The following is an 11,384-nucleotide window of genomic DNA, read 5'->3' as shown; positions in this document are numbered from 1 at the left end:
TCAGGAGTTCATCAATATACTTATCTGTAGCACAAATCTAACTGGTCTTAGTAATAAAAACCTGGAGTCAGATATAAGGGGGTGAAAGCTGAAAGATCAGAGAAGCAGAGTAGCCACTAGTTCTTACCTCTACGAAAACCTCAGAACCAAGGGGGCAAGAACCTGTCTCTATGAATCCTCATACTGAATGCTGTCTCTGCAAAATCTCAGACTGAATCCTGAACTCCTGTCTCTTCCTGCCTTATATTACTCTTCCTGCCTAGATATATCACTTCCCATCTCCACCTCTTTAGTGCTGGGATTAAAGGTGTGAGCCACCAACATTTGGCTATTTCTCTTTAAGACTGATTCAGTCTTGTGTAGACCAGTGTGGCTTTAATCTCACAGAGATTCGTCTGCCTTTGTCTCCCAAGAGCTGGGATTAAAGGTGTGTGCAACCACTGCCTGGCCTCTATAGCTAGTGAGGCTAGCTCTGAACTCTGATCTTCAGGAAAGTTTATCTGTTAAAGCACAATCACCACACCTGACTATCAGCCAGGCAAATGCTTTTTTCTTTACTAATAAGCATGCACTAGCAGAAGTACTCACTTTCTCAAGGTGAACAGCATCAAGCCCTCCAACTCTTGTCTCAGGCCTCCATCAACTGTGCTATCACTTTGTACATGTGGATTTTGTTATCTCATCACCTCATGTAACTGTAAATTTAATCCATTCTATGTTGATGGAACTTGGTGAGCAGAAGTAGCAGATGCCCAAGATGCCTATTTATATATAAGATACACAGATGCCAGAGAGTGGACAGTTAAACACATGGAAAGTTTGGGAGCCTACTACCTTAGGAACATTTCTGTGGATCCAATGTGCTGCAGCAAGTAGGAGATCTCCTCCAAGTGAAAAGCCAATGTGCATTTCCACTAAGAAACAGGTACAGTGTGAATCTGGGAGTGGCTATCAGTCTGGTTGGATTTGAAGACAGCAAGGGTCTGGTTAGTATTACAAGATGAGATGCTGGAAGCTCACAACATGCAATGGTAAAACAAATGCTTAATCATCTGCGGAGGCCACGCCAGCCTTTTCTCCTGTCCCTCTTATTAAACACACAGTAGTTTCATAAACTAAGGGGGGGTCATGTCTTAAGAGGGCACAGGGCGAGGTAATGCAGACACTCAAGAGCACGGATTCTTCTCATCAAGGATGTTCCGGTAACCTAGCCCAGTAGAATCAATGAATACCAAACTTTTCAGGAGCAAAAATTCATACAAAACCCACAATATGGCACCATATTCTATAGAATTAATTATCCAGTAATAAAGTAGGAGCTTGAGTTTTTGATCCAATTTCTTCTTGGAGGGATCAATAATCCCTCATATGAATACGCCTGTTCTAGAACTGGAAATAGCCTCTCTTTATTATACTTCAAAAGGAATTAAATCTGGGAGTGTGCTAGATGGACTGGTTACTGTACCACATTATTTTTGATTCATTTTCTGCCAAAATAAATGATGAACATAACTCATGAAGTTCACTGGTCTTACCATGGACTAGTCAGAAACAGCCGGTTTTACACAGGGAGGAAAGGGTCTACTGCAGGCGGAGTCTCAGTGTCAGGTGATTACAACACCTTGTGAAACTGGATGTTTTCCCACTCAGAACTGCATTGAACTGAGGCACTCAATCTACAACAAAGGAGGCACTATCTCTCACTTACTGGGGGACATGGCTTTAAAGCAGCAGCCATGTGTTTCCCGAAAGAAGCACGTATTTTCCTGCAGCAGAGCACAGGGTCCTGGTAGCAAGGACTGTAGGTAGGATGACAACGACAACACAGGACTCCTCTGCAAGTTCCTGTCTTCTATCCCTGTGATTCAAGACCCTGTTAGTTTAAAGATGTTAATACCTATCCGTGAGAGGGCTGCTTATTCCTGTTATTTCTACTATATGAAATGGCACAATAATATATGTAGAAAAGTGAACTTGTGTTTAGCTCCTCAGATACTAGCCTTTTCTTTCTTGTTTTTTGTTTGTTTGTTTTTGGCTACTTGTGACAGTCTCATAGTCCAGGCTAGCCCTGAACTTGTTATTGCCTTGCTCCAGCCTCCTCAGTGCTGGGATTACAAGCATGTGTCATCATGCCCAGCTGTCTTCAGGTACTAACTATTCTTATATTAATGCACAGTTTTTTCTTCTGAAGCAAAAGTAATACTTTAGCCGGGCGGTGGTGGCGCATGCCTTTAATCCCAGCACTCGGGAGGCAGAGGCAGGCGGATCTCTGTGAGTTCGAGGCCAGCCTGGTCTACAAGAGCTAGTTCCAGGACAGGCCCCAAAACCACAGAGAAACCCTGTCTCGAAAAACCAAAAAAAAAAAAAAAGTAATACTTTAAGGGGGTACAAATGAAAAAAGATTTCAACACATGCCAAAACACAAACAAGAACCATGTCTGTTAATTCACACAATACTTACTGAAAATATAGTCTGAAACTCAACTCCTCCCAGTTCCCAGCAGCATTTTCAGGCTAGCATCTTCACACTGCTTCTAAGTCTCAGAGCACACCACACTTATTTTCTGCATTTCTAATGCTGTGGCCTGATCGCCACTGGAAATCCTGATCTGCCCTTCCTTTTAGAATTAGATTTATTCCAGCCGGGCGGTGGTAGCACACGCCTTTAATCCCAGCACTCGGGAGGCAGAGGCAGGCGGATCTCTATGAGTTCGAGGCCAGCCTGGTTCCAAGACAGGCACCAAAAACTACAGAGAAACCCTGTCTCAAAAATCCAAATAAAGAATTAGATTTATTCCAAGGTCTTTTATTTTTGTCTGTATTTAATGCAATTGTGAATACGATTTTTTTTCTGGTTTAAATCATCTGCCCTACCTGCCCTTTTAAGAAACCCAAATGATACCTCCTCCAGGAGCCCTTCATTTACTTCACCCCCAACTGCAATAGAAAATGCCAGTTCTGGGACTAGAGAGACTTCAACCATTAGGAGTGATTCCTGCTTTTCTAGAACCTGAGTTCAGATGCCAGCACCCATGTTGGTGGCTCACAACCACCCATAACTTCTGCTCCAGGGGATCTGATGTCATCTTGCAGTCTCCATCGGCTCCCGACACATGTGGCATATACTTACATAGACACAAACACATACACATAAATAAAGATTAAAAAATAAACCTTAAAAAAATGTCAAGAGTTGTATCCTAAATCTGTGTGTGTGTGTGTGTGTGCGTGCACACAGCAATGCATTTTTATCCTATTATCTGAGCAACATGTCAAGGAACTATGACTTACATAACATCATATCCAAACATGCAGAAAGAAAAAGAAGTGTTGGAGCTGGTAGGATGACTCAGTGAGGAAGAGCACGTGCCACCAAATCTAATGACCAAAGGTCAATCCCTTAGAACTCACACAGTGGAAAAGGAAAGAACTGATTCTGTTAAGTTGGACTCTGACCTCTTCGCATGCGCTGTGGCATGCCCTGACCCCTCCCTACTGTCTATGAAAAAAATACACAAAATGTTTAAATGAATGCTAATCTTTTAATGTTAAGAAAAACTACCAAAAGAAAAAAGAAAAAGAAAAACATCCTAGCAGTCAAGAAATGCAAAGCAGTGACGCCATCACAGAGAGCAGCGGTAGCGGACGAGTGCCGCCACCACAGAGAGCAGCGGCAGCGGACTGAACTTTCTAACGGCTTAAGACACAAGCAAGGTGAAACAGCTCTGATGACCCTGCCATAAGCAACAACACGAGTGGACTTGGCCATAGTTTTTCAGACCTTATTTTCAGAGGCTCAATTTTATACACACCAATGATATCAAACACAATAGAGAAGGAAACTTAAGTAGTAGACTCACCAAAATGTCGAATTTTTTGCTCATATTTCTGCATAAATGATTGCGATTTATCTTCATCTTCTGTTTTTCTTTTATCTTGATTAATAAAACTCTGAAAAAATAGTAATTAAAATCAGTATTGCAACTAAATCTCTTCAGATGCTAAATGCTTAGCAAACTTTCATAAAGACATGATGTAATAAGAAATATGGCATAATACTATATATCATTAAACTAATCTGTTAAACTTGTCATTCAAAAATTAAACAGTCTCATATGGTAGTTCCATTTGCTTTGTTTTAAATTATAAATTTATCTAGTGATCACACAGGAGAAAAGTTGAGTCTTTTCATTATACAGATTACCCTATCAAAGACATGAATGGAAAGATTCTTTATATGTGTTATTCATTTCCAATAAATATTTGCAACTCCAGTCCAATCTTTGGGTTTCTTGCTAGAATAAACTCAGCAATTCAAAGCGCAAAGAGTCAGATACCTACTATAAACTCTCTGAGAGGAGACAGAGTAAAAATAAACCCTGACTGCATTTCTATAAACAGTTTAACTCTTTAAGTACAAACTTCTACTGAGGAAGCATTTATATTTGTTAAGTCATGGAACAGAACACATTTCTCATCTTACCAGCAAAACTAGCACAACAGTTTCCCAGAGTATTCTGTGATACAGCTTATGCCCTGATACTATCACTGCAGATTGAAAAGCACAAGTTAGCTCTGTGCCAGCTTGTATTTCAAAATAAAAGCACCTTTTAATGTTTTGTTATCTAGACCAATACTGTCCTAGTCACAAATATACCTTAAAATTTTCTACTAGCTCCATTAAAAAGCAGAAATAAACAAACATTCATAACCTAATGTACTCAACATATTATCATTTCAACATGGAAGAAACACCAAAAAATTATTAACAAAGTATTTCACTTCTGGTGTTTTGGTATTTAGTAATAGAATCTGAAGTATATTTTACAATTAGAGCACATCCCAATTCGGATGAACCACATTTCAAATGCTTAGAGCTGGTGAGGTGGCCAGGCAGGTCAAGGGGCTAACTTCACATTATGGAAAGAGAAGATCAACTCCAGTAACATATCCTCTGACCCTCACACATCCCCTGGTAAGCCTGCTCTTGTGCACACACCTGTTCTCTCCCCATCCCCCTTACACACACACACAATTAAAAAAAGCAACCTAAGCCGGGCGGTGGTGGCGCACGCCTTTAATCCCAGCACTCCGGAGGCAGAGGCAGGTGGATCTCTGTGAGTTCGAGACCAGCCTGGTCTACAGAGCTAGTTCCAGGACAGGCTCCAAAGCCACCGAGAAACCCTGTCTCAAAAAAAAAAAAAAAAAAAAAAAAAAAAAAAAAAAAAAAAAAAAAAAACAAAAAAAAAAAAAAACAACCTAAAAATGCCAGTTAGTGGCCCCATCACTCACAAGCTAAGAAAGAGGGTTTGTTTGTTTTGTTATGCTGTTTTTTATTTTGCTTTGTTTTTTGAGACAGGGTCTCTCTATGGAGACAAAACTGTCCTGGAAGTTGTGAACCACACTGGTCGCAAATTATAGACGCCCACCTGCCTCTGGCTGGGGTTTGAAGGCATGTAGCACAATGCCCTGCTGATTGAGTTTGGAATGAGACATTCCAAGGCAAGGCAAGATCCAGTCTCAAGACTGGGTATAGTGCCACATGTCTTTTTGGAGGGTAGGGAGAAGCCGAGGCAGGCAGATCTCTGAGTTTAAGGCCTGCCTGGGGTACAGACCAAGTTTCTGATGGGCTAGGGTCTGAAAATGAGACCCTGCCTAAAAAAAAAAGTAATATAAAACAAAACAGATTATGCCTAGAAAACAAAACAAAAAGCTTATTAATTTAGCAAAAATACTATTCTATTTAAGAGACTGAACTATCTAGATTAATTTTAAAGGACTGTTTCAATGTTTCAATACTAATACTTAAGATAAGTCAACACTGGCACCTAAAACAAGACAGGGTGCCTAATTCTTCAACTCTTATTCAATATGGTGTTTGATGACTTACAGTAGTAAGATAAAAGACTAGGAAAGGAAGAAATAAATGTGATCTTATTTGTAAATAATATAGTTCTATTGGTCAGAGACCCTAATGACTACATCAGAAATATCTTTAATTTGATACACTTTCAGCAAAATGGTAGGATACAAAACTAACATAAAAATCAGTAGCTTATAGACTAATAACAAGCTAAAAAATAAACCAGAAAAAAAATCGTATTCACAATTGCATTAAATACAGACAAAAATAAAAGACCTTGGAATAAATCTAATTCTTTTTTTGGATTTTCGAGACAGGGTTTCTCTGTAGTTTTTGGTGCCTGTCTTGGAACCAGGCTGGCCTCGAACTCATAGAGATCCGCCTGCCTCTGCCTCCCGAGTGCTGGGATTAAAGGCGTGTGCTACCACCGCCCGGCTGGAATAAATCTAATTCTAAAAGAAATCATCTATGGTGAAAACCTAAAACACTGAGGAAAGAAATTTTAAAAAAAATGGAAAGGTCCTATTTTGATGGATTAGAAGATTTAATATTATGAAAATGGCTATCATACCAAAAGCATTTACAGATTCAATGCAACCTCCATCAAAATCAATGTGTTTCTTCACAGTAAGAGGGGGAAAAAAATCCAAAAAAAAAAAACCAAAAATTCAAATGAAAGCACGAAGACCACAGACAGCTTAAACACTGCTGAAAGAAAGTGCTAGAGGTTTCACTGTACTCGACTTCAACTGTACTAGAGCCACGGTAACAAATCAGCTTGCTACCGTGCAGCCGCAGCTGGGAATGGCAAAAATAAATTAACATATCAGAGAAAAGGCAGACTCTTCAAGTGATGATGGCAAAATGGGATATCCACATGGAAGAATCTAGATCCTTCTCTCTCATCCAAATGGATCAAAGACCTTAATGTGAGACCAGAAACTTTAAGATAACAGAACAGGCAAGACTCTGAATAGGACTTCAGTCACTCAAGAAATAATACCAGCAATTAACCAGAGACTTATTGAGTTTCTATGTAGAAAAACAAAGTGGGGACTGGAGAAATGGCTCAGCACTAAAGAGGACTGCTGCTCGTCCAGAGGTCCTGGGTTCAATTCCCCGCGACCACATGGTGCCTTCACAACAGAATATGTGGGGCCATCATAAGACAATTTCCAAGTGTTTCTCCCTTCACCATGTGGGCCCTAAAGCTCAGACTCGGGTCATTAGACTTGGTGGCAAGTATGTCTACCTGCTGAACCATCTCACTGTCCCTAGTGTCTTTAGTTATAGTAGACAAAGAACCAAAATACTAAATAACAAGAAATCAAACAACCCAATCAATTAATGGGCTACTGAGTACACAATTCTCAAAAGATAAAACACAAATGGCTAATATATGAAAAAATTTCGACACCACCAGTCATCCAAGAAATGCCAATCAAAACTATATTGAGAGTCTGTCTCACCCCAACCAAAATAGTAGTCATTACAAAAGCAAGTAACAACAAATGCTGGCAAGGTTACAGACAAAAAAGAGCATTTACACACAATAGGAATGTGTTAGAGCCCAACTACTATGGAAGTTAGAAAGTAGGCTTCTCAAGAAAGTAAAAATACTTCTGTCAAATGGCCCAGCTATATTACTCTTGTATATTTACTGAAAGACTGTCAACATACCAGAGATACCTGCACATCAAACTTTGCTGCAGCACTATTTTATTAGTAAGGACAATAACTAAGTATGGGACTAACAAGGGTGTCCAACAGCTGAATAAATAAGTGAGATTATACATACACCAGAACAAACGTACACACACATATAAACACATTACTTTATAGCCATAGAAAAAGAATGAGGTTATGTGATTTGCAGGAAAATATATTGCACCTGGATATAATCATATTGCCTGTTTTCTCTCCTGTGTGGGCCCTAGATTTTCTATAAATGCACAAAATCCCTAAAGTACAAACAATGTGAAACCATTTAGGGGCATAAAGGCAACTACAGGAATGGGAATGGGTAAGAAAAGGGAGAACGGAAGGGTATAGAGCTGGGTATGCCAAAGTGCACTGTATACCGGCATGAAAACGGCTTTATGTAACCCAGCATAATGAAATTTAAATTAAAAAACAGAAAGAGAGATTACTCGAGCTTACTAAACCTGTGCTGGTAAGCTGAATGGCTTTATTTCTAAGTCCAGGAACTATGTGTGTTACAGAACTGACGGAAGCTGACAGTGCAGCAACAGCAGGAGTGCTTACTTTAGCTGCAGTGCGCAGGCCCACGGAGACATTACCTGACTAGTCTTCCCAGCTACCCTACACGTTGAGGAAAACAAGGCTTGGAGATGTTTGCTGTTTAATGAACTCTGCTGCTTTGCTAACAGTTATTTACAGAACTATCTGATTTTCCTTCTGCGTTTTTATCTGTGGATCTGGGAACGGAACCCAGGGCCTCTTGTATGTGTTACCTATGAGCCACATACCTAGCTCCTTTTCTTCTTTTTTTTTTGTGGTCCAACAAAAGTTCATACCTTATTAAAAACATCTTTGCTAATTGCATCCATGTTCCACAGACACATCCTCTCTCTTTGGACCAGAGCCTCCTCTTTCTGTCGCCATTCTTCTTCTCGCTGCCTCAGTTCTGACACTGCGGTCTGTGCTTTGGCATGTTCCTGATCCAAGGACTCAGAGTTATGCAGTGCTAAGCTGCCAAGTTTCTGCTGGGCTTCAGCAAGATTCCATTTGCACGCCACAGAGCTCTTCACAAATTCTTTCTGCCTTTGGCAAGCCAGCTCAATCCCATCGCTATACATCTAAATAAAAAGTAACAACAGCAGTATTAGTGAGGAATGAAGGTGGCAGCAATGACACAGTGCATGGTTTTTCAACTCAAAGGATCTCTAAATGGTGTTTCTGGAGCACAGCATATCTGTATTCTTTGTCTACAATTACATTTTACACTCATCATTAGACTCTGAGCTTCTTTGTTCATCTATGCCCCTCCCCTGACAACTAACAACACAAAGCCTGGCAACTGTCTGTAACTTGCATACAGCTGGCCCACAGCAAGCATCAGATGTGCAGACTCCAGAATCCTTCACCAGAAGGAAAGCAGAGCTCACGTCCAAGTTCATCAGTTACTTATGATTCCTCATCTTGAAAACCAGACCTTTAGAGCTTTAACCTGCAGGTTCTTCCTGCAATGAGCATCCTTCTACTTCAAAACAATCACTACTTTATTTCTGTGTTATCGCAATTTGTGATGTGACAGTTTGTAATAGAAAATTCTACTTATAAATGATTACATCATATAGACATACATTAACTTAATCCAAATCAAAAAGGAAAAGAGTAAATTAGGAAGTGCAACTAATCTATCCTGCTAACTCTGATCTACTCAGGAATAATTACTTTTAATATTTGCATAATCACTTAAGTAAATGCAATAGGTGTTTATATCCCTTGTTTCAACAACAGAAGATGAGGTTTTTTTTTTTCTTTTAGGATTTCTAGGCTAAAAGCACAATTTTATATTACTGAAAAGCACTGTTCTCAATCTGTTCCCACACGTGTTTCAGTATTCAAGCCTTTATAACTTTCCATCAACTGTGCAAACATAATCCTACTCTTTAAGTCTTCACCAGCCATTCTCTACCAGGGTCATCCTTCAAGGGGGGGGGCACAGGTTATTTACCAGAGTCCATTATTTAAGAGCTATTATTATTATTAATTAAAGACTCATCAGTTCCAGTTACCTTTACCTCCTGGCTTTTTCTTCCCACCCTCAGGACCGTTTTCCTTTCCACTGACAACCTCTGTCCGCACCTGCCCAATTCTTAAGCCATTTCTTATCCATTCTCTCCAAACCCAAGTTATATACATTTCCATAGTAGGCTTTTTGTTTTGGTTTGGCTTTTGGTTTTTTTGAGACAGGGTTTCTCTGTGTAGCCCTGGCTATGCTGAAACTCACCTTGTAGATCAGGCTGGCCTCAAACTCACAGATCCAACAGCCTCTGCCTCCTGAGTGCTGGAATTAAAAATGTGTCCCACCACTGTCCAGCAGTGGTATTTATTTTATTTTTAACATGATATATACTTATTTCTTCTCCATGACTACCAGTTAAGGAGTCAGAATTTAATAACTGCTGGATGAATAACCTAATCTTTATTTCTTGGACAAACTGTTCTGAGGCAGGCAGAAACAAGGCTGTCCTACTTCCCGAGTTCTCCGGCACAGTCACGACTTCTACCGTATGTGTATGTGGATTGTGGCTGTTTATGTGGACACTTGTTATCCTGGTTCCTTATTTAGTCATCAAGGCTTAAAGCCCAGATAACAGCATGTCTCTAAACAACCAAGTAAAACATTTATTTTTACTTTTTGATTCACTAGAAAAATTATGGGGTTAGAGTTGGCTTGGTGGTTAAGAGCACAGGACCTGGGTTCGATTTCTCCTACTGTGACTCCCAACTATCTGTAACTCCAGAGTATCCTGCACCCTCTTCTGACCTTGGCAGGCATCCAGAATGCGTGGGGTACACACACACTCATGCAAGCAAAAACACTTACATACATGAAATAATAAAATAATTTTTTAAAAAGAAAAATATATATATATATATAAAGATAACTATACTTTAACATGGAGCCCAAAAAGGAGGAAAATGAAGCTGTAAAACTTAACTGTAAAAGACAAAGCTATACAAATAAAAGCAATTATGAATAAATGGGGTATCTTCACTTTCTAATTACACAGAAACAAATATTTCTCAAATCAAACCGAACACAAGAACGATTTATATTTAAATTATCATAGACTACCCATATATCATTTGGTCATACTACCCAGCGTGCATTGAGATGGCTAAGTATAATATAGAGTATTTAAAAGAGAAAATGCAATACAGAAAAGTTAACCCAAGTTAGGTCAAAAACTCTCTGCTGAGCTACACTCCCAGCCCATATTAGGTCTTATTTTAATCAGTTATCAAATAAAATTTTAGGAGGACATAATTTAATGCACAAAAACTCTGCAAGGGGACTGTTATTATTAGAGTCTACCGGTGCGCCTTTACATCAAAAGCTCTCAAATCACATGTCAGACAGGGTCCCAGCACTGAGAGGAGTAAGTGGGCATGGGCTCCACCCTAATAACTGCAGGAGAAGAGAAAATCACTTTTCTTAAATGGAATGTTACTGGGTACCACCAACCATACTCCAGGGCAGGCCCTATGCTAAGGAGAGGTTGACCAAAACAAGCTTAGTGGGGTTTTGTGGACATTTTGTTTCATTTTAGCAAAATAATTTTATGTATTTATTTATTCTTACTGGTCTTTTGTTTATTTTGATTTTCACTTGGGTGGTGGTTTTGTTTTTTGTTTTTGTTCTTAAGAGAAAGAACATAAAGGTGGGTGGATAGTGAGGTGGGGGAGGATCTGGGAGAAGTGGAAAAATATGATCAAAACATATTGTATTAATTCAGTAAAAAGATACATTCTTTTTTTTTTTTTTTTT

General features: G+C 39.4%; 1 protein-coding gene across 2 annotated transcripts in view; it reads right to left on the bottom strand.

The window, feature by feature from the left end:
• The window catches only part of Cdc37l1 (cell division cycle 37 like 1), a 28,803-nt gene that overhangs the window by 14,781 nt on the left and 2,638 nt on the right, over positions 1-11,384 (bottom strand). For both annotated transcript variants that reach the window (XR_001229019.2, XM_005352108.3), the window contains exons 2-3: positions 8,401-8,682; positions 3,861-3,951 (exon numbers count right to left, since the gene is read on the bottom strand). Coding sequence is in view for 1 of the 2 variants with exons in the window: in XM_005352108.3 (XP_005352165.1) it covers positions 3,861-3,951; positions 8,401-8,682 (373 nt within the window). In the remaining variant the exon portion in view is untranslated. The remainder of the gene's footprint in view (positions 1-3,860; positions 3,952-8,400; positions 8,683-11,384) is intronic.

The sequence above is a fragment of the Microtus ochrogaster genome, chromosome 8, assembly GCF_000317375.1.
Source record: "Microtus ochrogaster isolate Prairie Vole_2 chromosome 8, MicOch1.0, whole genome shotgun sequence".
NCBI classification, from domain to species: domain Eukaryota; kingdom Metazoa; phylum Chordata; class Mammalia; order Rodentia; family Cricetidae; genus Microtus; species Microtus ochrogaster.
Note: the sequence above shows the minus strand (reverse complement) of the source record. Positions and strands in the feature narration are given on the sequence as shown.